Here is a 24,972-nt window from a genome sequence, read left to right as displayed (position 1 = left end):
TGTCCTGTGATACAGCCATATTGACTTCAACTGCCAGGGTATCCCGAGGGCCCAGAGCCTCCCCTTGTGCCGCGAGACTGGGTTCCTGAAACAAGTCACGGCCACCTTCCAAAGGCGCAGGGTTGCCTGGGGGTGGTGGTAGCCCCGGCTGGAGCAGGGGCCTGTGCTCTCTAGCAGGTGGGGGCCGTCTGTGGGGCTGGGGGCCGAGGACAAGGCCATGGGCACCCACTGTGCTGGAGCCTCAAGGGTGCAGGGGCCCCGGGGATGTGGGGGGAGGAGAGTCTTCGGAAGCCAGCAGGGAAGCTGGGAGGTCACTGGAAGGGCAGCAATCCCCAGGGCTTCGCCCCAACCCACCCCCCGCAACCCTCAGACCCTAAGCTGTCTTCTAGGACAGAAGTAGGAGCTGCTTCTATCACCGTGACAACTAAAAAGAAAAACAAACCAAAGCCTATCTCAGGTGTCCTCTGCCAACTGCTTAAAATTCATCAGTGCAAAGTGAGGTAAAGAGCCTGGTGCCAGGGGGCCGGGGAGGGGCCGGCCTCACACGAGCCTGCGCCTCTTGGAGTCCCTCTCCACATCCCCCTCCTGGGCATCCACCTCGCAGCCGAGTGGGGACACCAGGTTCAGCAGGGGGTCCTCGGAGGCCCGGCCGAACAGCGCCAGCAGGAGCGCCACACCGAAGCCCGTGGCACGCTCCCCCTGTGGGCAAAGAGCAGGCTGGAGACCCTCTGCCGGGCAGAGCTGGACCCCCCCAACAAGCCCCTCTCTGCGGGCAGGGGCTGCCGGTCCCCCCCACTTGTCCTACAGTCCCCCTCCCACTCTCCTGTCACGGGACTCAGCAGAGGGAGGGTGCCACAATGGCTCCGTGCACTCCGGTCCCAAGCCCCGGGTCTTCTTGGGTGGGAAAGGGGGAGCTGAGGGCCCCGGGCCTCCAGGCAAGGACAGGCTGGCCGGAAAAGGACCACACCCAGCAGCCCCTCTGTTTCCGGAGCCCCAGAGACCAGAGGTTGGGGGTGCAGGCACCCCTCGTGGTTCACCTGTGGAGGTCGGGCCATAGGCAGTGTGACCCCAACACGTAATGCTTCCGACGAGTTCCACCTGCAGCCAGAACGGGCCGCGGATGCACGAGGGTGGGAGCAGCCTGGCCAGTGAGAGGGGCGCGCGGGGGGGGTCGGGGCAGGCGGGGAAAGGAGGGCACCACGGGGGAGCCCGGACTCACGGCGTGCACCGGGGCGGCAATGTCCAGGTGGACCCAGACCCCAGGCCAGTCAAAGCCGATGTGTGAAGCGATGAAAAGGCCGGCGCAGGAGCTGGGGCTGTTGTCCCGGTCCTGGGGGGACAGCAGGACACAAGGTGACCTTTCTGCTCCCGGCAGTGGAGGCGTCGGGGAGGGGCATCTGGGGCTGCTCCCGCTTGGACCTAAGTGGGCGCCCCTGTGCCCCCTCGACCACCCACCCTCCAGACACCGCCTCCCCTAGTGGCTGCAAGAAGGGGCCTGGGGATGGGGGGTCCTCAGTGTTGGAAGATTGCCCAGAAGGACCCCAAGGACCTTGCACGTGGGTTCAGGGGTCTGCCTTCACACTGGCGCGATGCTGGAGCGGCGAAGGAGCACAGCCTGGAGCGGGGACCCCCAGTGCCCAACACGATGGACGCGCCGGCGGGGAGACCAGAGAGAGCCACGTCTCCGCTCTGGATGCTTTCCCACTGCGTGTGGATCTGGGGCCCCACGGCTGCCACGTCTTGGGTCCCTCGGGCGCCCTGCACACCTACCGCCACGGAGTTCTTCATGTCGGCCACGGCCGAGGTGAACTCGCTGAAGTGCAGCTCGGGGCAGTAGACCAGGGGGTGCACCAGGTCCCCGCACCTCCTCCCGGCCTTCACGCAGGCCGCTTCCCACTCGGCGCTGTTGGTGAGCACTGCGGCGTGGTATTTGCCAGTGGCGATGCCCTGGGAGGGGGGCCGGGCCGGACGGAGCACAGGCCGAGGATGGAGAAGCCAGGAGAGGCCGCGAGCAGCAAAGAAGGAAGGAAGCAAGAGTGTGAGCGTCCCAGGGAGGACGGTCCCTACACTGTCTGCACGCTGGGGCCTGGCCCACCGGCTCTGCCACATGCGCTGCGCTGGGGGCCCGGGACGAGATCCCCGGCCTCCTCGGCCAGGCCCCAACGATTAGGGGACTGCACCAGGCCCCCCACCACCCCCCTGGAGTCAAAGTGGCCCACCTGAGCTCCAGTCAGTGTGGCCATGTCCAGGATGATGTCCGCACCCAGGTCCTTGGAGGCATAGGACACGCCGTCCGCCAGCACCAGCCTGCCCTCCGCGTCAGTGTTGTTGATCTCCACAGTCCTGGGGCACAGCAGAGACCCCAGCTCAGGGATGGCACTCCCTGGGGCACTGTGAGCAAGTCCCTATGGAACTGGGGAGACTCTATTTAGAGCCCTCTTCCCTCGGGCTTCCCAGTCTCCTAGAGACAGGGCCACGCCCATCCCCTAGGACAACGCAGCACCAGGGCCGGGGTCAGATCCCACCCCATTGCCCTCCAGTGGGAGCCAAGGAAAGCTGCCCAGCCCCTGGCCTTGGTTTCTTTGTCTGTAAGATAGGAGAACAGGGTTGTATGGGCAGCATACACTGCGCTGGGCTAGCCCTTGGCCCACAATGCCAGGCACTGGGTAAACGCAAAAACGGAAGCACCTCTCGGGGTCACCCTGGGGGCAGGCCCCCTGGCACAGGGAGCCCAGCGGGCCCTCCTGTTGTGAACCTGGGCCACCTGCTCCTCCAGCTTCGATGCGCTGACTTCTAGGTATGTCCTCAGACAGCTGAGAACAAACAGTACAAGGGCTGACCTTGAGGGGGAAGTGCAGGAAGGTCCCCACGCAGGGAGTAGGGGAGGGGCAGGGCTTCAGACGCACAAAGAACCTTCACCCTTAAGGTTGGGATGAGCTCATCCCACAAAAGCAGGCGCGATCCTACACTGGGCACCGTGAGGGAGCCCAGCGCCTTGTCCAGTGATGCGGCTGCCCCTCCCCAGGGTCCTGGGATGGTGCCCTCCCCAGGGGATGCACCCCAGCTGACCGGCCCGCCCTGGGAAGGAGATGGGCCCCGATAGCTCCAGCCCTGGAGTGGCCAGGGAGCGAGGGGAGCCAGACGTACTTTCCTGAGTACAGCAGGTGGATGTCGTCTGGCCTCGTAGCGTTGGGACCCACAGAGTTCTCAGCCAAGCAGAACACAGCGTGGAGGTTGTCTTTGAAACCCTGGAGGGAACAAGGTACATGTGGCCGAGCATGGAGGAGGGAGGACAGGCCAGAGTCTTTTACCCTCAGGGACAGACGGACAGACAGAGCCCTGGGGAGCAGTCCCAGCAGCCCCCCAGCTGGGGAGTTCTATCTCCTCCATCAGAGCCCACCCAAAGCAGAAACGAGCCCACAAGTGTGGCTGGGCTTCCGGCTTTAATCCTGGCTCAACCAATCACCCAGCACAAGGGCCAGGCTGCTACCTGAGCCCGAGGCTCCCGTCCACAAAACATGGTCGGTGATCAGTGTCTCTCACTGCACAAGCTCGGCACCGCTGCACAAAAGCAAGCCACACACGTACCGGTGCACGGGGGGTGGGGAGAGTTGCCTCACAGAAACTGAGGTGGGAAGTTAGTTTTCTGATGCCCAGACATGACTTCTCTACATTGAGAGACGTGCACAAAACAGGCTGAGGCAGTTTCCGCCCCACACGGGTCCTGAACCTGCCCCAGAAAACCCCAAGCAGGCCTCGCCCAGGTGGCAGTGGTAAGGGGAGTAGAGGTGCCGCACCCTGTCCCTGCCTGTCCTCTGCTCCCGGACCCGAGCCCATAACCAGGACGCGTCTCCTCTGGGCATGGGGCATGCCAGGCCCCTCCAGCAACGGTGATCCTTCCACCACAGGTTCAGAGCCCTCGGCGAAGGTAAACACAGGCCTGCGGCAAGGGCTGGAGCCACGGCACCGGGCGGGGATGGCTTTGAGCTTGAGCCCAACACCCAGTGCCCAGGAAAGCACCCCCCTCGCTTCTCGGGGGCCGCAACACCGGGCAGCCCGTCAGCTCAAAGGTACCCCCAGGAGTGGCTGGGATTAAATGAATTGTGACAACATGTGGTCTTGAAACCACGTTTCAGGTGGGTGACCCCTGGGGTTCTGAAGCTAGGGAGGCAGGTGGGCCTCACCAGGGAAGGAGGGGAGCCTCGAAACCTTCCCAAAGAGCCAAGTCGGGTCTGGGCCTGGAGGCGAGAAGAGTTTGCAGAGCACGAGAAAGCACTACGTAAAGGTGGGACAGCAGGATGGTGAGGAGAGACCATGGTCCCCAACCTGACCCTGTCGGGTGCCTTCCCCCCAGTTTTGGGCTCAGAAGGTGTGGGGTGCTGCTGTTCTGGTGTGGGGTCCCCCTTGGGAAGGCCAGCTTAGAGGGTGCTATGGGCCTTGGGCAGGGGGTTTCCGAGCTCATGTTGCCGGTATTGGGGTGCAAGGGCGAGACATACAGGCCTTGGATCCCCAGGGGGACTGAAAAGCTGCAGGCAGCTGTGGTTTTAGGTATGGAAGGCTTGGAGGGTCATGGCTGCCCCAGAACCAGGTGCCACCTGCTCCTAGCAAGCCCAACACTGCATCGCACAGCCTCTCCTTTCAAAAAACGTTAAAGCATCTCATGTTGAAATAATTTCAAACTCACAGAAAATTTTGCAAAAATGATACAAATGATCCTTGGATACCCCTGACTGGGACCCTCACCCCCTCCAGGGCAAATGCCTGATGTGCCCTGTGTGCTGGTCTGCACTGTGGAGTCATCACCGACTTGGGGATCGGGTCCAGTCCAGGCACATGAGGCCATCACCTCAGTCTCCTCAATTTGCGACTCCTGGGGTCCACCCTCCGCCTTTGGTGACCTCACGCTTCACTGCCTCCTGGGGCCTGCGCTCCCCACCCACACTCGGCAGGATGCCCAGAGACCCGCCACTTTCTTCCTGGGACCTTGTCTCAGAAGTGGATCGTGTGTGGGGCCCTATCCTGGTCACGCCGCGGGGACACAGGGACCCTGACGGGCAGAGTCCCTCTAAGTCACTCCCGGCCATGCCAGCCATCCCGCTCCCACGGCATCCCCACACTGGGTTCCAGCAGCCGTTGCTCACTCTTACGGTGCTGTCTGCCCCCCAACGACTTGCTGTCTCCGTCCCTCCTCGGCAGTGGTGCAGGAGGTTCTCTGGAGAAACAGCGCTCCCCTCCCCCACTTACTTACTTAGTCAACGCTTGATTCCTACTTACAGCTGTGCGGATTCTTAGGAATTAAGAGTGGAGCCTCTGGAGAAAGGACCCAAATAAACAAAACCACGAATGAAAGAAGAGAGAGCACAACACACACCGAAGACATAAAGTTATAACAACATATTACGAGCAGCTATGTGCCAACAAATTAGGCAATCTGGAAGAAAGGGATGCATTCCTGGAAATGTATAAACTACTGAAACTGAAATGGGAAGAAATAGAAAATGTGAACAGACTCATGTCCAGCAAGGCGACTGAAGCAGTCATCGAAAAATCTCCCAACAAACAAAAGCCCAGGGCCAGAAGGCTTCCCAGGGGAAATCTACCAAACATTTAAACAAGAATTAATATCTATTCTGTTAATTCTGTTAATTAATAACTATTCTGTTTCAAACAGTAGAATAGAAGGAAAACTTCCAAGCTCTTTCTATGAGGCCAGCATGACCTTGATTCCCAAACCAGACAAAGACCCCACCAAAAAGGAGAATTACAGACCAATATCCCTGATGAACACGGATGCAAAAATTCTCACCAAAATACTGACCAATAAGATCCCACAGTACATTGAAAGGATTATTCACCACGATCAAGGGGGATTTATTCCTGGGCTGCAAGGTTGGTTCAACATCCAGATCACTGTGATACAACACATTAGTAAAAATAAAGAAAGAAAGAAAGAAAGGAAGGACAAGAACCATATGAACCTCTCAACAGAGGCAGAAAAAGCATTTGGCAAAGTACAGCATCCTTTCTTGATTAAAACTCTTCATGGTGTAGAGATAGAAGGAACGGACCTCAATATCATAAAAGCCATAGATGAAAAGCCCATAGCAAATATTCTCAATGGGGAAATCTGAGAGCTTTCCCCCTAAGGTCAAGAACATGGCAGGGATGTCCACTCTCACCACTGTTGTTCAACATAGTACTAGGAGTCCTGGCCTCAATGATCAGACAACGAAAAGAAATAAAAGGCATCTGGATTGGTAAAGAAGAAGTCAAACCCTCACTCTTTGCAGATGATGTGATATTCCATGTGGAAACCCAAAAGACTCCACCCCAAATTGCTAGAACTCATACAGGAATTCAGCAAGTGGCAGGATATAAATCAATGCACAGAAGTCATTTGGATTTTTATACACTAACAATGTGACACAAGAAAGAGAAATTCAGGAGTTGATCCCATTTGCAATTGCCCCCAAAGCCATAAGATACCTCGGAATAAGCCTGACCAAAGTAGAAAGCAACCTGTACCCAGAGAACTATAGACCACTCGTGAGAGAGACTAAGGAAGACACAAAGAAATGGAAAAATGTTCCATGCTCATGGATTAGAAGAACAAATACTGTTAAAATGTCTATGCTATCCAGAGCAATCTACACATTCAATATAATCCCTATCAAAATACCATCAACTTTTTTACAGGGATGGAACAAATAGTCCTAAAATTTGTAGGGAACCAGAAAAGGCCCCAAATAGCCAAAGGGATGTTCAAAAAGAAAACCAAAGCTGGTGGCATCACAATTCCGGACTTCAAGCTCTATCACAAAGCTGTCATCATCGAGACAGCATGGTACTGGCACAAAAACGGACACACGGATCAATGGAACAGAACAGAGATCCCAGAAATGGACCCTCAACTCTATGGCCAACTAATCTTCGACAAAGAAGGAAAGATTATCCAATGGGAAAAAGACAGCCTCTTCAACAAATGATGTTGGGAAAATTGGACAGTCACATGCAGAAGAATGAAACTGGACCATTTTCTTATACCATCCATAAAAATAGACTCAAAATGGGTGAAAGACCTCAATGTGAGACAGGAATCCATCAAAATCCTAGAGGAAAACACAGGCAGCAACCTCTTTGACGTTGGCCACAGCAACTTCTTGCTAGACATGTCTCTAAAGGCAAGAGAAACAAAGGCAAAAATGAACTGCTGGGGAACGCCCGGGTGGCTCGGTGGTTGATGCCTTTGGCTTGGGTCATGATCTCAGGGTCCTGGGATTAAGCCCCACATTGGGCTCTCTGCTCAGTGGGGAGCCTGCTTCCCCCTCCCCCCGCCTGCCTCTCTGCCTGCTTGTGATCTCCCTGTCAAATAATAAAAAAAATCTTTTGAAAAAATGAACTATTGGGACTTCATCAAGATAAAAAACTTTTGCACAATCAAAGGAAATAGTAGATAAAAGCAAAGACAATGGACAGAATGGGAGAAGATACTTGTAAATGTCTTATCTGATAAAGGGCTAGTATCCAAAATCTATAATGGACTTATAAAACTCAACACCCAAAGAACAGATAATCCAATCAAGAAATAGGCAGAGGACTTTCTCCCAAGAAGATGTTCAAATGGAGAACAGACACATGAAAAAATGCTCCACATCACTTGGCATCAGGGAAATACAAATCAAAACCACAGTGAGATACCACCTCACACCAGTCAGAATGGCTAAAATTAACAAGTCAGGAAAGGACAGATGCTGGCGAGGATGCGGAGAAAGGGGAACCTTCCTACACTGTTGGTGGGAATGCAAGCTGGTGCAGCCACTCTGGAAAACAGCATGGAGGTTCCTCAGAAAGTTGAAAATAGAGCTACCCTATGACCCAGCAAGTGCACACTGAGTATTTACTCCAAAGATACAAATGTAGTGATTCTCAGGGACCCCTGCACCGCAATACATTAAAGGATAGCCCCTGCCCCTGGGCTGTGACGGACCCTGGACGGCTGGTGTGCAGAGCATGGAGACAGTGGCCCCGGGTCCCACTGGCACATACAGCAGTCCCACCACGTGGCCCATAGTTAGCCCTTGCTCAGAGGTCATGGTGACGCAGAGGAAGGCTACTGGGAAGGGTACCCAGGAAGGCCTGTGCTCATAAGCGGGGTCCAGGGCCCAGCATGGTGGTTGTGCTCTGCCATATGGTTTTAGTCAGGTTTCTTCACAGAACAAGCACTCATGGGGGGGCCTGATACAGCCAGACCCTGAGTGACCTGCATGGCCAGACACATGCAAGTAGAGGCCATGTATCCAGGCAGAGGGGACAGCCTCATGGGAGGTGACACCCCAGGGAGAGGTGACACTCCTCAGGAAGGTAACAGTCTTGGGAAGTGACAATCCCAGGAGAGGACACCCTCAGGAGGGTGACACTCCCAGGAGAGGTGACAGCCCCCAGGAGAGGTGATACTCTCAGGAGGGGTGACAGCCCCAGGAGAGGTGATGCCCCCAGGCAGAGGTGACAGGACAAGCAGCCCTGGCAGAAGGCAGGAAGCTCTGGGAGCCCAGGGGTACACAACGGGCAGTGAGAGGAGGGGGAGAGACGTGGCGCTGCGGGGACTCAGGACACCGGGGGTTGGGACCTGGGGGAGAAGGAGGGACCGCTCACAGCAGGGAGCCCTCCATCCCGAGGGCTGCAGAAGGCAGGGCCGCACTCACCTGCTTGATGGCAGCTCCGAAGGCCCCCAGGATGGCCGCGGCACCTCCGCAGTCCCTCTTCATCCCAGGCATGGTGGTCTGGGGGGGCGCGGAGGGGACACAAAGTGAGCATGAGCAGGTGCTGGCCCCGCTGGCCACAGTGCCCCGCCCCTACCTGGCACCCAGGGGCCCCTAGTGGCTCCCCCAGACCTGTGTGACCCACAGAACCCAAGAAACTCCCACTGGTTGAGTGGCTGGTCTCCAGAAGCAGTGGGACAGAAGGGCCAAAGGTGCTGGGCTCTTTCTGCCGGAGCAAGGCTGTGGGGGGCTACCTGGTGAACCAGAGGTGGGAGGGGAAGGAGACCTGGGGAGCTGCCCAGAGCTGCCACATGGGCTATGGCCTGACTCCTCCTCTCCGTGGTGTCTGCCTTCCCATTTTCCTGGTTCCCATTCCTCGGCCCTCAGCCAACAAGGACACTCGGACCCTCACCCTGAGAGGAGCCACAGAGACTCCTCCGGGTGCGCCCCTCCCTCCTTCCCGCCACCACCAAGGCCACCTTTCTACAGCAGACCACCCTGCCGTGGTCACCGCCTGGCCTCGGTGACACTTTTGGCCGCAGCTCTCTCTGCTGTTTGACATCACCATCTCAAACAGCCCGCTCAGGTTCGTGTGAACGCTTCCCCAATGTCACAGTCACGTCCTGATCCCACCCCACCGCACGCTCTGCTGGTGTCTAATGAGGGCTGTGAGCGCCCAGGGTCCCCTCCCGCCGCAGAGGGAGCTGCGATTTTCTACAAACGGGTTGAGAGTGGTTATGCATTTTTACATTTTATAGATTCCCAGCTCTAATTGACAAGTTCATACTCTAAATTAACAACAGGTCATCAGATGTAGGATTTGGGTTTGAAATGGACAGAGTGATTTTTTCGAACCCTTATCGGATGACACAAGGTTCGAGTTTTAGTGGAAAGTATTTTTAGACATAAACCGAGCTGCTTTCGTAATTAAGCTGAGTGAAAACGACCCAGCTAGCACTATCGAAAATGAGCTGTCTCTTTGACCTAATCGGCGAGAAAGTGCAGGATTGTTTAAATGGAGAAAACGGGGCCTCAGATCTGGAAATCAAACCAGTCACGAACGGCCCGTGCAGAATAGCTTCGTCGGTCACGGCAACTGTGTCTCGCTGCCCCGGGGCCGGAACAAACGTCGAGCGGCGAGCGCAACTCAATGACGGCGCGAGCTTTGCCATGTTGCTCTTATTTTTACGAAAGAGATGATTTCCGGAGTCACACGAGGAGGTCCCCTGACTGTGTCACAGGGTTGACCCTCCTGCGATGCAACAGAGCGACGGCGGTCACAGCCGCGGCAGGGACGGACCCTGGACTCGCCGCCGGCCTCCAGGGAAAGCGAGCACAGCCCACTCCGCTCGAGCCTCCTCGCTGAAGGACTGCAAGGGCGGGTTTTTCCAAAGCTCAACCTCGGAGCGGAGCGCAGTGGTTTGCAAGATTCCCTGCGACGGACCAGAAGGAGCGCACAGAGCGCCCCCACCGTCCCCCGGCCGGGCAGTCCGAGTGGAAGCTGGGGACAGTTGCCGGGGCTCCGCTCAGCTGGGCTCTGGGCTCCAGAACACGGTTTCAATTCAAAGCACAGCTGACACGGGACGGGTTATTCGGACTCAGGTGTCCCGCGGACATTTTCTTAAACAGCTAAGCTAAGGGGCGCCTGGGTGGCTCAGTCAGTGAAGTGTCTGCCATCAGCTCAGGTCACGATCCTGGGGTCCTGGGATCAAGTCCCACGTCGGGCTCCCTGCTCAGCGGGGACCCTGCTTCTCCTTCTCCCCCCACCCTGCTCGTGCTTTCTCTCATGCGTTCTCTCTCACTTGAATAAGTCAATAAAATCTTTAAAAAGTAAAAAAAAGAGCAAAGCAAACCTTTCATTTCTAGGAGGATAGCAGACAATAGTTGGTGTCGGTGGGAAAATTCGAGATTTCAAGCAAGAGAATCACCATTTTGAAAAACTTGTATTTTCTGCCTCTGTGACAGAAAACTCAGTGATTTTTAAAAGTAAACGGATAGTGGTTCCAACTGTGACTTTTTTTTTTTTTTTAAGATTTTATTTACTTATTTGACAGAGACCGCAAGTAGGCAGAGAGGCAGGCAGAGAGAGAGGAAGAAGCAGGCTCCCTACAAGCAGGGCCTCCAAATTGTGGTCCAACATAGGACCCTGGGATCATGACCTGAGCTGAAGGTAGAGGCTTTAACCCACCGAGCCACTCAGGCACAACCCCCCCAACTGTGACTTTAAAACTATCCTGTGTTGGACCACAATTTAGAGGCCCTGAGTAACTCCATGAACGAGGTCTTTCGGGTGACCCATGCATGGTATTACGCAATCACGCTGTCATGGTTCAAGGAGGACCATAGTTACTAAGTAACAGGGTGCAAAGGGTCACTGACATGGTTTCTGATCCCACACCATCCCTCACCTTTCAGAGATTCCCGCTTGTCGAGTTTTGGTGTAATAGCAAAGAAGAATGTCCGTAGTTACTTCTAAAGGGCACTAAACTAGTTCTGCCTTTTCCAGCTACGAAGTGAGTGAGGGCAGATTTTCTTTTTGTGTTTCAACTTAGAGAACATATCACAAGAGGGGCCGTGCAGAGGCAGACACGGGATCTCGGTTGTCTTCTATCGAGGTCGACAGGAGAGAGATCAGCAAGATGTAAAACCACACCACTCTTTTGGCACGTGTGTTTTCATTTTGGAATATACAGTTGTTTTCATAAAGTTATATTATTTACATGAACATGCAAAGGATTTGCATTGTTATTTTAAAATAGATTATTAAGTATCTTTCCCAGTCTTCATTTCTAGTAGGGTAAATATCAACGTCTATTAAATATCACTCTGATTTTAAAAAAATCCCCTTGGGGTCAATGCTTGTTAAGAAAGGAAGGGGGGTCCTGACACTTAACACATTTGAGACCTGCATTCACACTGATCTTGATTTGCCTTTGAAGTCTTTGGAGACTGAATGGTGACTCCTCCTGCAAGATTGGGTCAGGTGTCCCCAGCAAAAGGACTCATTCTCAGGAGCCCCTGCTTCTCACTCTGGCCCTCCAGCAAGCCAGCATCTGCTCGCAGAAGGAAGAAGCTGGGAATCCTACCCGCCAGAGCTCTGCAGCCTCAGGGACAAGAGCCGGCATCGTGGGTGAGAGAGGGCTGGCCAGTACCAGGCGCAGCCAGAGGGGCGTACTGGCTGTGGGGTCTGAAAACAGTAATTCACCTGCTAAAAGTCGGTCGGCCTGCTGTCATCAGGGGTGAAATGGTTCTCCCGAAAAATCTAAGTGAGTTCTGATCATATAGACAAAAGGTTCAAACCCAACTATCCTCACCACTTATCCTCTGCCAGGTACAGGGCTGGCCGGACAGGCGGGGGCTACGCGGTGTGCCTCCCAGCCGACAGCTGGGCAGGCCGGCGTCTACACTCCCAGTCTACACGGCCGTGACGCCACACTGTCCTGCCTCCAACAGTGACTCTGAGCAAACCCACGGGTGCAGGGAGCTGGGGACTCCCGGCCTCCCTCAGGCTATGGGAGCCCCTGGACTCATGTTTAACACATTTTTACTCCACAGACACGTGAAGGCCACTAGAAACGGAACACATGGACAACATCATGATTTCTGGAGCTTCTTGGGCAATGGGGTTTGGGGCAGTCTCTGCCGAGTGATCCTTACATGAAGGACTTTTCCTGGGTACCCTGTACAGATTGCTTCATGCGATGGCAACTTCCTAACTCAAACTAATAGTGTTTTTGGATCAAGCATGAGTGCAGATGGACTGACCAAGCTCTGTCCGTGCAGTAAGTGTAGAGATGTGCAAAAGACCAATTCTGATGACATCACTGACAAACCTGAGGAAGCCACGGCTTTCAGACAGAAGCTGAAACCTATGGCCTTGACCACAACAGACCAAGAGGGAGGCAGAAGTTCTTTCTATCCAAAAAAAATCACATGAATGTGATTTAAAAGTGTTGATCTATTACTGTTTTATGTGTACTATAATATTTAAATATTTATTTACTTACTTATTTAAGGATTTTATCTTTAAGTCATCTCTGCACCCAACGTGGGGCTCGAACTCACAACCCTGAGATCAAGAGTCGCGGGCTCCACCGACGGGGCTGGTCAGGTGCCCCTGTAATATTTATTTCCCTTTTTTTCCTGGCATGATAATATGTACGGAATTCAATAAAGGTGAATTCACTATTGGTGTTTGTTTTTTTTAACCTTTACTATTGAATCATTTCCTGATCAGGCCTAAAAATCCTGCTGTTTATGGGAGGAGGGAGGTTAAAAAAAAAAAACAGACAAACAGACCATCCACTCTAGGTACCAAATGGACCAGACAGGCTAGCGGTGCAAATGGTAGTGGACGATCTCCCCGAAATAGCGACCGATACCAGGGTCCAGGTCAGAAAGTGCCTCTCAGCTCCAGCGGGAGGCCTCCAGGCGGAGGTGGATGGCCCACACCACCGGATTGCCTCAGTTTACAAAAGGTCAGATAGCCCATCTTCTGTGAGAATTCTTCCTGTTTTTTACATGTTGGTAACTAATTCAAATTATAGACCAGCCCTTGGGCCAACAGGACACATTTGTGCACCGCACCAACTGCCAGCTCTCCACATCTACTCTGCGTGAGCTTAGCCTGTCCTCTGTCTTCCAGCGCTTTCTCTCTGGGAAGGTTGGCTCTCCTCTTCCTGGTTTCCTGGGGCCCAGATTTCACGGGCCCGCTCCTTCCCAGCCCTTCTCGGTCTTGGCGCTGCAGAACCCAGCCCAGGCCCGGTGCCCAGTGTTGCTCAACCCAAGTGTGTGACATGAGCAGATGAAGACTGTCCCTCCTCCTCTTCCCGGGCCATCCTGGCTCCCAGCACGCAGCAGGCCCGAACGTGCTGGGTGTGGAGGAGGGCAGGCAGCTCAGAGGCAGAGCTGAGCCCTTCATGGCCCAGCCTCCTAAGATGACCCTGCTTAAAGGACCCCGGTAGGAGAGACTTCTGCCACCAGGCCTCACGGGAACACCAGTGGGCGGCTTACTGGCGGGGCCAAAGCCCCATGGCCTTCACCGGGGGGCCCGTTCTCCGAGTGGGCTCGTGCAGACTCGCACGAAGCATTCTGTCTGCGGAAACCCTGATGGTTGTGGGGACGCCACCCCACACACTTCTCTTCAGACAGAATCAAGATTCCTCAAACTGTGCCTCCTTGGGCTCGTTTTCCAGCCTTTTAATCATTTCTTCTGCTTTTCTCTGGATCCTGTCCAGACTTTTAGTTTCCAGATCCCTGTTCGTAGCGTGGACATGATACTATGGCCCCTGCCGGCGAGGAATCGGCCCCACCGACTCTTCCTGAACCTCTTCCCCAGACGCACGCCAAGGCCTCAGAAACCTTGCTCGCTGTCTTCTGCTGGCGCCTCTGAGAGCTGACGAGGCCACCGAGAACCTTCCCCACCCAGGGGCCCTGCCCAAGCCCTGGCCCCCGCACCTCACCTTCCCTTTGATGCTGAGACCCCCAGTGTCATAGACGATCCCTTTGCCCACCCAGGCAATGGTCTGCGTGGCTCCCTCTGGGGTGTGGCTGAGGACGGCCAGCGCAGGGGGATGGACAGCAGCTTTGCCAACACCATAGATTCCTGCAGAAAGCACAGGGAGAGGGTCAGCTGGGCTCAGGTTGAACTGAGTGGACAACTCCCAGCGGCCCCCCCAAAAACAACAGCTCCCCCCCCAGAAATATCTGCTGCGTGTGACTACTTCTCCTGGAGCGTGTACAGCCCCAGCCCGAGCTCCCTGCCCCCTCTCCTGCCCCCTGGCCAGCGTGGGATCGGGGAATGCAAATTAGTTCCAATGCTCTGGGACTGCAAACGAATTCTGTGTGAAGTATCGTTAGGCAAGAAAACCCGCTGAGGGGAAAAAAAAAAAAAAAAACCAACTGTATCATTCCCAGAAAGAAATGAACAGGACTGCAGAATGAAATGATTTTTGGATAATGCTTCAAGGCCACTCCAGCCCACGCTTGCTCCCCCCTCCCTGAGCCCTCTGTGCGCTCGGCACCGCACCACCCCCTCTGAGCCCGCTCCCACCACTGCCTCACTGCGGGGTGTCCATGCCCCGTCTTCTCAAGAAAGCCTCTTATGGGCAGAGACCAGGCCTCAGGGCCCCCCAGGAAGTGAACTGAATGATCATTAACGTCAGGACGAGAGCGGATAATGGCCACCTGACAAACTCCCATGTATCCTGCAAAACCCGCTGTAAAAGCCATCTCCTTGGTGAAGATTCCCTGATGTTCGTAACCTCTCCCTCCACTTGTTGGTTTGTGTGTTGTGTGGCAGGCCCCTCTAGGATCGCCCCCACCGATCCCTGCCCCCGGGGTCCCTTCTCTCTCAGTGTGGATGGAACCTTGCGCCTTGTTTCTGGATATGGCGTAAGTGATGAGACACCACTGCCGAGACTAGGTTGCAAAAAAGACCTTGCCTCCTTCTTGCTCACTTTCCCTCACCCAGAAACCTTGCTTTGAGGGGATCAGGAACAGCCAACAAGGCCCCCAGGCCTGGTGACAGCACCTCAAGAAAGACTGGCTGGGGCCACATCACCGGCCCCAGTTGAGCCTTCAGATGACAGCAGACCTGGTCAAGGTGCTGGTCTCCGCCTGGGAGAGACCCTGGGCCCAGGACCCAGCCTAGCCATGCCTGATTCCCCACCCACCGGACTGTGTGTTTCCTTCAGCTGCTTCCTTCTGGGGTAATTTGTTTGGTAGCCATAGATAAGGAATGAGGTGACTCTTCCCCAGCCAGACTGAAAGTGCCTTATCCTACTTGTCACCATGCCTCCAGTGCCTGGGGGGGGGGGGGGGAGCAGGGAAGATGGGTCTGGTGATCAGGAAAGGCCCTCTGAAGAGGTGGATTTGACCCAAGACGTTCAGGGTACGATGGCCCCGCTGTGAGAGCATCTCGGGGAAGGGCTCCAGAGACAGAGAGCCACGACGACGAGGCCCTGATGTGAACGTGGGCTTGTGTGCACAAGGAGCAGAAGGGTCCTGCTGAGCTGGCCCAGGCAGCCAGGACAGCAGTCCTCATGGACAGAGAGTGGGCCGGGGAAGGACTTGGATGCCGCGGCTTCTGGAATCTGAATCAGCGCTCCTTTCTCCCCCAGAGATGGTCTGCTTCCCGAGGTCTGGCCTTGGGGTCGGACAAAAGCTGGCTCCTTCCATGGGAAGCTGGAGGCCACCCAGGCATGGCCCACAGCCACCCTGCCACCCCCCAGCGCCCGGGACCCGTCCTGAGGCCACGGCCCGCAAGGCCCAGCCCTGCCCACCTCCAAATCCTCTCGCCTTCAGCTGCTCATCTCGGATGACCGTCGGGGTGATGCCCAGATCTTTCCCAACTTTCTTAATCTCCTGGACACGTTCATGGAAAAAACAACACAAAGACACATGAAGATGGCTTAAGTCAAGGCGAGGGCGAGGCTCGGGGCCAGGAGGAGCCGACGCCTGCGTGGCGGAGAGGAGCGGGCCCGGAAGCCAGAGCCTCTGCTCGCCGGGCCTGGAGCATGATTAAATCCAGGACAGAAGGTTCACCCTCCGAACAACTACAGCTTCCTGCAGACTATGGCTGCGGTCCCACAGAGAGGCCTTGAGGAGAAGGCGCTGTCCTCCCTCCATCTGCTGAGGCCTGGGGCCCCTCGCAGCTGGGTGGACAGCAGGATGCCGTCCGCAGCAGCCCCAGGTGTCCCCAGGCAAGGTGCCAAGACTGTAGGCACTGTCGCCTCCAGCCTAGGGTATCCCCTGACTTCCTTGGTGTCTACCAATGATTCGCCCACCCTGGTCCCGCCCTGGCGTGACTCCCCGGGGTCACGAACCTCGAGGAAGGTGTCTGTGTTCATCTCATTGCAGGGAGTGTCCACGATACGGGCAGCCAGCCGCACCCCTTCCGTGGCATTTGCTAAGCACTGGGGAAAGAAACCAGAGGCTGTCACTGGGTACCTAGGACCAGGTAGGAAGGGCTGTCCCTCCCGGTCCGCTCCCGTGGGGATCAAAGGCACCAGCAGTACATGTCACTGGGAGGGTTTCAGGGCTGCTGACGGGGCGTCGAGGTCAGGCGGAAATAAGACTCACGTGACCTGCTGTTGTCTCCCTCGTGTCTGTGACCCCCCTTCCAGCCACATAAAGTTTCACATGGCTCCGCACCTGGCCTCCAGGTTGCACTAGAACCCTTCAGCCTGGCGCCCCCAGCCGGCGTCCGTGGGGCCCGCCTTCCTTTCCAGGCCTCTTCTGCCACTTACTCCCCTCACCCTGGGGGCAGGTGGCCCTGGTGCCTGGCCTGAGTGCGCGCTGGGCATTCCTACTTCGGGCACCTGACAATCCCATATCCTCTCTCGGGGGAAGTGCTGTCCTTTGCTATGAGTGGAATGTCTGCCTTGCCCTGAAACTCCTATGAAGCCCCCTCCCATGTGATGGTCACAGGAGGCTTCAAGAGGCGCTCAGGTTCTGTAAGGTCAGGAGGGTAGGGCCCACGATGGGATTAGCGTCCTCAGAGGAAGGGGGAGGGAGGGCACAGCCAGAAGGCCACCACCCGCAAACGGCAAACCCGGGAGGGAGTCTTCATCACACCCGGCCCTGATCTCAGACAGCCCCAGAACCGAACCGTGAGAGAGGCTGCTGCTGAAGCCGGTCCGCCTGCGGGGTTTGCCTGTGGCTGCCACAGCCAACCCATACATCCTCCCTCCTCCTCTAGTCAGGATCCCAGTCCTCCTCTGTGGTCCTTCTTAAAGGCTGTGCCCTCCAGAAGCTTCTCTGGACCCTCCCAAAGGAGGGAATGTGCTCTTCGTCCTGCGTCCCCAGGCCTGCTGGCCCCCTTGTGGCCCTCCGGCCAGGGGGGTGGCATTTTCCTCACGTGAGCCCCATGGGAGCGCATCACAGACTCCCCGCCTTTGTGTTCCCAGCCACCCGATGCCACACGGCTCTGGGCACGGGGTGCTGGGGGAAGAGCGCACACACCCTGCCTCGTGCAGTGGCCCTGAGCCCAGAAGGGAGCAGAGACCCGGCCCCGCACCCGCACTCTGCCTGGCACCAGGGAGGCCTTCCAGACGGGTGTCTGTGCTCCAACACAGGGGCCACCCGAGGCCCCACACTGGCTGCCCTCCATGGCCCTACCCCTACTTTCTGGAAAGAACTTGTGTCCCACATTCGCTTCGGCGCTGATCCTGGAAGGTCTTTGCCTTCTCCTTCATGTCTGCCTAGCTACTGCTCTCGTTGTCCCCTGCCCCGCCCCAGTGCCCACCCCCCACCAAGCGTCTGACACATGGTGGCCAGCCACCCCTCCCAGCGCGCAGGGAAGAAGACTGAAAGAGCAAAGCCGCACGGGGGTGGGGGGGTGCGGACAGCAGTGAGCTCATCATTGCTGTCCTGGCTCTCTGGGGTCAGCGAGGGCCGGCCCTGGGTCCACCGCACCAGCCTGGCTGCCTCCCAGGCCCTGCTGATGAGCTCGAAGAGCTTCTGCCCTCCCGAGGTAATTAAAGCCCTGAGCCTCAAAGGCAGAGACGCAGGACTTGACAGCTCAGATATGAAATGTGACCATGTGGTCCCTGCCGCCTGACAGCAGGCTTTCCTCTGGGAAGTTGAGGGTCTCTGTGTGTGGGCGTTGCGGAGCCCATCCATCCCTCATCTCTGACCCAGCCCATGGCCGCTGTCTGGGAAGCGCGTCAGGGCCCTAAGACTTGTCTCTAAGGGGGCTGGGCGCTCGCCTCACAGCCCTGCATGGGCTCAGAGGCCCCGGCACGGCCTGGCTGGGCAAAAGGGCACACGGCCCCTGTGGGGAAGCCCGGGGGAGGCACCCAGTGCCCCTCCACCACTGCAGAGCCCCGCAATCTGGGGGAAGAGCCCCGTGACCTTGGGAAAGAGCCCCGAAACCTTGCGGAAGAGCCCCATGACCTTGGAGAAGAGCCCCATGGCCTTGGGAAAGAGCCCCGTGACCTGGGGGAAGAGCCCTGAGACCTTGGGGAAGAGCCCCGAGGCCTTGGGAAAGAGCCCCATGACCTGGGGGAAGAGCCCCGTGGCCTTGGGAAAGAGCCCCGAAACCTTGGGGAAGAGCCCCGAGGCCTTGGGAAAGAGCCCCATGACCTGGGGGAAGAGCCCCGTGGCCTTGGGGAAGAGCCCCGTGACCTTGGGGAAGAGCTTGTGCCTTGTTGTCCCCAGGATGGATCATTCGTTCGTTCATTCATTCCATCCACATCTCCATGAGCACCTACTGTGTGCCAGGTTCCACACTACACCTTGGGAATTCAAAGGCGTCCAAGGTACTCCTGTCCAGCAGAGAATCACAATACCTCACTCCATTAACCCCCACAGTGGAGGAGGGTATGAGAGTCCAAAGGGGGCAGAGGACTTGTGAGGGGCTGATGAGGTCTCTGTAGTATGGAAAAGGCCACACAGGGTGCCTGAGGCTCCCGTGCTCACGCGCCAGGACAGGCGGGCAAGAGGGCTGGCAGATGGTGGCAGCGGTGAAGACCTGGCTCTGTCCCTTGCTGGTGTGGCCCCAGTGAGTCACCTAACGGCCCCAAGCTGCCTCGGTCTGCTTAGCCCTATGATGGGGAGAACAACAGGTCCCACCTCCTAGGGCTGTCTATGCGAGCTGTGAGCAGCAGTGGGAAGGGAGGTGGAGGGAAGGCATCTGGAGGCAAGACCCGTGAGGAGGCTGCCCCAGTGGCCCAGGAGAGCCACGGGATGCAGGGGGGAGCTCCGCAAGGCAATGGCAGTGGCAGAGTAGGACACACTGGATGTGGGGGTCAAGGAGACTCACCAACCCACTGGCCCTCATCACATACTGGGCCCACGCTAGGACCAGAGACCAGGTCCCTGCCCTCCCAAGGCTCCCACCCCAGGGCAGGGCACAGAAGCCAAGCAGAGATGTGTCACGTCAGGTGGGATGGCACTGAGTGGGCAGAGGGACTGACTGCGGGTGAGGCCATGTCAGCCAGCCGGCCAGCTGCCTCTGGGGAAGGGACGTGGGCAGATGGCAGAGTGAGACCACGCAGGCCTGGAGCAGAAGAACCTGGGGAGGGAAGCTGAGGAGGACGGAAAGTCCATCATGGTCAGCGGGGAGGGAAGAGAAGGGCTTGGAGGACATTGTGGGGAGGCGGTCCAGGGTGGGCTCAGGTCTGGAACTCAGAAGGAAAGCTTTGCAGCTAGAGGGGAGAATGGTCATCCGTGGCCGTCGGTGGGATGGAGCCCACAGGCGCTCCGAGAACCCAGAGAAGACAAAACAAGGTTGAATGTGGGAGTACTAGGGAAGGGGATGGAGAAGGCAGCAGGCTGGAGGGCCAAGGGAAGGAGGCATGACTCTGGTGGGGGCAGACTCTTCCAGGAGGGATGACAAGTAGTCAAATCCAGAAGACAAGGCCCTAAAAAACAATGTCAGGATGCGGGGTGGAAACTCGGTTTTGGTGGGCTGAGGGAGAAAGAGGAGTTAAGAAAGGCAAAGCAATTAGACCGTGTTTTTTCAAAGTCTGGAGATCAATGCCAGGAAAGGAAAGGAGCTGTTGCAAGATGGTAGGGATGGAAGCATGTTCTTTCCTTCTAGAGCAAAGAATCCAGGTGGAGGAGGTGGCCGGTGAGGGGTGCTGGCGTGGGACAGCCGTGGGGGGTGGGGTAGGAAGGACAGCCCGGGTCTGGGTGGGGGTGGAGAGGGTGAGGCCATGGCCACGGGGTCTGGGACACTTGCCACGGGGAAGGAACCCACCGGTCAGCCCAGACCAGGACTCCTAAACTAGAGTCCCTCCCAGCCTTGCTGGCCTCAAAAGGATTATTCTGAAGATCCAACAAAACAACACGTAAAAGTGCACCACAAAGGGGAACGGACACACGTGCGGAGAGGATTCTCAGGCTAAAACAGGAGAGGGCCCAGCACTGGGTAGGTGCCCAGTAAAGACCACCTAAATCCTGACAAGGAGTCCCACCCCGAGGGAGGGGCCAGCTACCTGGGTCTAGGAAAGCCTCCCCGGATATCCCACTCCCACTGTCCTCCCCAGGAAGGCACAGAGACCGCTCCCCGCCTCCTCTTCCAGCGGCCCCAGCGCATGCGGGCCGGGGACATGGGGCGAACATCTGGACACCCACTTGCAAAGTGGACACCTCCACAGGCCCGTTGTCTTGTCCCACCAGGAAAAACTCCACCGTCACCGTCTTCTTCTCTGTGCGCCGCGCAGCCCCGGAGCGGTGGGTGAAGAGCGGGAAGGCCCGGGCCAGGGCGCAGGCAGAGGCGAAGGCATCGGACCGCTCGCAGACCATCTGCACAGAGGGGCAGAGCCCTGAGCAGGGGCATCCCCGAGGGAGCCACACCCAGGGAAGAGCTAGGGTCCCAACAGAGCCGCCACACGGGGACCTTCCCGGAGCCACCGTCTCATGGTGGGAGAAAGAAAACGTCCGCTACCCGGTGCAGACGGCCTCCAAGACGGGAAAGCAGGACGTGGAGGGGCATGGGCTCAGGATATCTGGGTCTGGGTCTCAGATCTACCACCAAGACTGATCTGGGGCAAATGGCCTGGTCTCTCGACTTGTTTCCCTATCTGTAAGCAGGGCTTATGATGTCATGGGTTGTGGTAGCATGTCCACCTCGGAGGTCCCATGAGCCGGGGTGCTGTGCCTGCACCGGGGCTGAGTGATGGGGACACACGCTCCCCACGATGCAAGGGTGGCCCTGGGCACTCACCAGAATGCACCGCTGGGTTCCAGGTGGCAGACAGGTGCGCACCAGTCGGGTGACGAAGTGGGCAGCGGAGGGGCTGTTGTGCCTGCTGACCCTGGAGGGCAGGGCGGCCACGGTGGCACAGTTCAGGTACAGGGGACAGCTGTCCGTGGGGTTGGGGTTGAGCGTGCTTAGAGCAGCCTGCCAGAGCTGGATGGGAAGGGGAGAGACGAGAGACAGACACGAGACTTCAACAGCCCGCATGCCGGCAGCCGGGCCCTGCATGCGCTCGCTCGCCAGGCCGACAGGCCACGGCTGCAGCGTCCCCGGGGCACCCACGGGCGGTAATTAAGATGTGTGGCCTCTCGCTACAGCTCAGCGAGTGTGTCTGCGGGCACCGGTCCACCCTTGTGCGATTAAGCCGGGCGGATTTCAAAGGCCAGGCTGGGGGCCGCCGGGCTTCAAACGCTGCGACCCCGGGGCGCCGGGAGGGCTTCCGGGAGCGGGCGGCCAGCGCCCCCCCGCTGGGGCCGCGCGGGCCCTCGAAGGCAGCGCCCGGGGGCGGCTCCCGGGCCCCCCCCGCACCGCCCCGGGCTGGCCTCGCGCCCCCACGGGGTCCGGGCGGGGCCTCGGGGCGGCCGCGCGGCCCGCTCACCTCCTCGGTGACCCGGGGCTGCAGCTTCCCGCGGACGTAGCTCCAGGGCACGCGGTGCAGGTGGTGCAGCTGCCCGAGCACCAGCAGCGGCCGGTTCTGCGGGTCCGCGTCCCCGGCGCTGGCCTGGAACTGCAGCCCCACGTTCGCCATCTTCCGCCGGCTGCCCCCCCACCCCCCACCGCCCTGCCGCCGCCCCGCTCCGCTCGGGCTCCGCTCCGGCCCGGCCTCGGCGCCGCCCCGGCCCTGCCCGGCCGCCCGGCCCCGCCTCCCCCGCCGCTCCGGGCCGCTCGCGAGACGTGCAGGGCCCGCCCGGGGCGCGAGGGGGCGCCGGGCCGGCGGGGCGGAGCGGGCCGCCCTGACCCCGGGCCGAGCTCCGGCCTCCCCCGCCCCCCCACCTCCCCCGGGCAGGCCCTGACCCGCAGGCCCCCGAGCGGCAGACTGGGCCCAGGCCCGGGGTAGGCCCCAGAGCCGGCAGGCTCCAGGCCCTGGGCAGGCCCCGATCCCCGGGGCAGGCCCCAAACCCGGCAGGCCCCAAGCCCTGGGCAGGCCCCAAAGCCTGGCAAGCCCCGGCCAGGCCCGGGCAGGCCCCAAGCCCCACAGGTCCCCTGGCGGGCCCTGCCTTCAGAGTGAGGAAACCGCTCTCCAGACAGCCTTTGCAGGAAGGGGCCCTAGTCCCCAGCCCCCGCATACACTGGTGGCTCTGACCTCCAGCAGGTGCTGAGCGGACCCAGGCCCAACCGGAATTCCACCCCTGTGGCCCTCACCAGACCACTGTCTGCATGAGCCCGAGTGGGCCCAGCTGCCCGGTGGTCCTCGGTGACCCCCACACTGCAGGCTGTGCCCTCACCACACCCCCAGCCGCCTGTCAGGTTTGGATGGGCTGCCCGGCACACTGGGCACTGTCCACAGTCCCTTCTTCCTCATTTAATGGGTTTCCTGCCGCCGATCGGGTCCTCACTACTGTAGGCCTGGACCTGAGTCCGGGCGTCAGGATGCGGGTTCCCACCCAGGTTACTGCTTCTGGGATGGCCAATTAGAAACTCAGGCATCCCCTTGTCCGGTGGAGGGCCCTGCCCCCAGCCACCCCATTCTAGGAAGGGTCATCTAGCCCCAGTCTGAGCACGCTGCCCCCTGCAGCCTCCCACCCACCTGGGGAGAGGGGAGGGGACAAAGAACCAGAGGAGAGGGCAGCACTGGAGCCACCTGCCAGGGAGGAGGGAAGGCTAGTCGAGGAGGGCAACTGGAGGGTGCTGGGGGCATGTGGTGGGTGGTAGAGGGCCCCTGGGTGAGGGCAGAGGGGGCACTGGTGGGTGGCGGGTGTGCCCTTGGCGAGCCATAACCCAGTTGAGGAAGCCCCACCAGGACTCATTTAAAAATAAAGATCCTGCCCACATCCTGATTGCTCAAGGGCCTGTTGGTACCCGCCCCCCTGTCACCTCTAGCTACTTCCATGTGCCACCGTTCTCCTTTTGAGTTTCTTTTCCATTCTCAGCCTTAAAAAAAACAGCACTGCCAACTACTGAGCACGGCATCCAAGGCTTTTACAAAGGCACTGACTTCCCAGCACACCTCCCCCACTCCCTGACTTGCAATCCACCCGTGAGCCAGAGCTTTGTCTTCCCCAGCCACACCTGTGTCTCCCCCTCGGTCCTGAGCCCACATCCCAGCTGCAGGGTAGGTGCGGACAACATGCCCCGGGGCCAGAGAGCTTCAGCATTCTGAAGGCAGGGCTTGGGTCCCCTTTCTTCTGCAGGGCCTAGCATAGAGCAGGTGCCAAAAACCTGGTCGCTGAATGAGTGAAAGGAATTCCTTCGAAAACCCACAGCTTTCCCAACATGAAAGTCGACGCTAATTGGATCTTATTTTCTTCAAAAGATTTTTACAGCAGCTGAATGTTTTCACACATTTGTAAAGGGTATGAAGAGCGTGTATGAAGATCTATCACTCTTTCTTCTGTTTGCAAATACGCTGCAGACAGGCCCAGGGCACTCCAGCAGCGGGGTGGGGCTGGGGGGATGCTCTCAGAGGGTGAGGGCTGGGAGCGGTGCCCTGAAGGGTGAAACAGGACTTCCACAGACACACAGGGCGGGGGAGGGCATTCGGTTGGGGGAAGAGGCCGGGGAGGAGAGCAGAGCCCCGGCGTGTCCACAGGGCTCTGAATCCTGTGGGTAAGAACGCAGGGTCCCAGAGAACAGGCGAGGGGTGGGCTGTGGGGGATTGCAAACTGGGAATTCACTCCACAGACTTGTGCTTGCTGGGGAAGGAGCCAAGACGCATTTTAGCAAGCCGGGTCTGGCGGGGCTGGGCACAGGGAGTTGCAGAGGGGAGAGAAATGGTTGGTAGAGAGATCATTCTGGAGACTCTTTCCTTTCAGAATTCTTCCCTGTGCGACAACAGACCAACTAACCCCCACGACCCCACGGAGGGATGGAGGAGATGACTCAGCTCAGCCAGCATTTATCGAACACTCATGACACACAAAGCAAAGGAAATGTTAGATGCTTGTTAAAAGCAGATAGTTCTGATTTTAGTTCTCAGCACCCCCTCCCCCCCCCCCCCCCCCCCCCCGAGTCAAAGAAATCCAAACCAAACAGAACGCTGAGGAGTTTTCCACTTCGAATGCCTGCCAATTTCCTCAAGATGTAGCTCGTGACAGATACAAATATATTCCAGGAAAGTACTTTCCCTTTGCGCTGCAGACCTCGGAGACTCCAACACAAATAAGACGCGCAGCACTTTGTATAGATAAATTTTTATGAAGGTATTAATCCGCAGCTCAGGACGTATTTCACTGTCAATGAAAAATTCACCTCAATTTAATTTTCTTTAAAAAGAGAAAGAAAGAAAGAAAGAAAGAAAGAAAGAAAGAAAGAAAGAAAGAAAGAAAGAAAGAAGGAAAGAAAGAAAGA

At 57.8% G+C, this 24,972-nt stretch overlaps 1 protein-coding gene across 2 annotated transcripts; it reads right to left on the bottom strand.

The window, feature by feature from the left end:
• Positions 1 to 22,292, bottom strand: NPEPL1 (aminopeptidase like 1). 2 transcript variants are annotated; one of them, XM_047746003.1, is made up of 12 exons: positions 22,064 to 22,292; positions 21,433 to 21,618; positions 20,841 to 21,011; positions 16,586 to 16,675; positions 16,043 to 16,124; positions 14,222 to 14,364; positions 8,703 to 8,780; positions 3,148 to 3,248; positions 2,220 to 2,343; positions 1,771 to 1,947; positions 1,220 to 1,330; positions 1 to 699 (listed from the first exon to the last, which is right to left on the bottom strand). In XM_047746003.1, exons 1-12 carry the CDS (start codon positions 22,211 to 22,213, stop codon positions 541 to 543), a joined length of 1,572 nt encoding a protein of 523 aa, XP_047601959.1. In that variant the 5' UTR covers positions 22,214 to 22,292; the 3' UTR covers positions 1 to 540. The 2 variants fall into 2 exon arrangements, with proteins under 2 accessions (XP_047601959.1, XP_047601960.1); XM_047746004.1 differs by lacking the exon at positions 22,064 to 22,292 and adding an exon at positions 21,154 to 21,289 and having other exon boundaries at positions 21,433 to 21,572.
• Between the last annotated feature and the right edge of the window lie 2,680 nt (positions 22,293 to 24,972).

This window comes from Lutra lutra, chromosome 9 (genome assembly GCF_902655055.1).
Source record: "Lutra lutra chromosome 9, mLutLut1.2, whole genome shotgun sequence".
Taxonomy (NCBI): Eukaryota; Metazoa; Chordata; class Mammalia; order Carnivora; family Mustelidae; genus Lutra; species Lutra lutra.
This window is presented reverse-complemented; position numbering and strand designations above follow the sequence as displayed.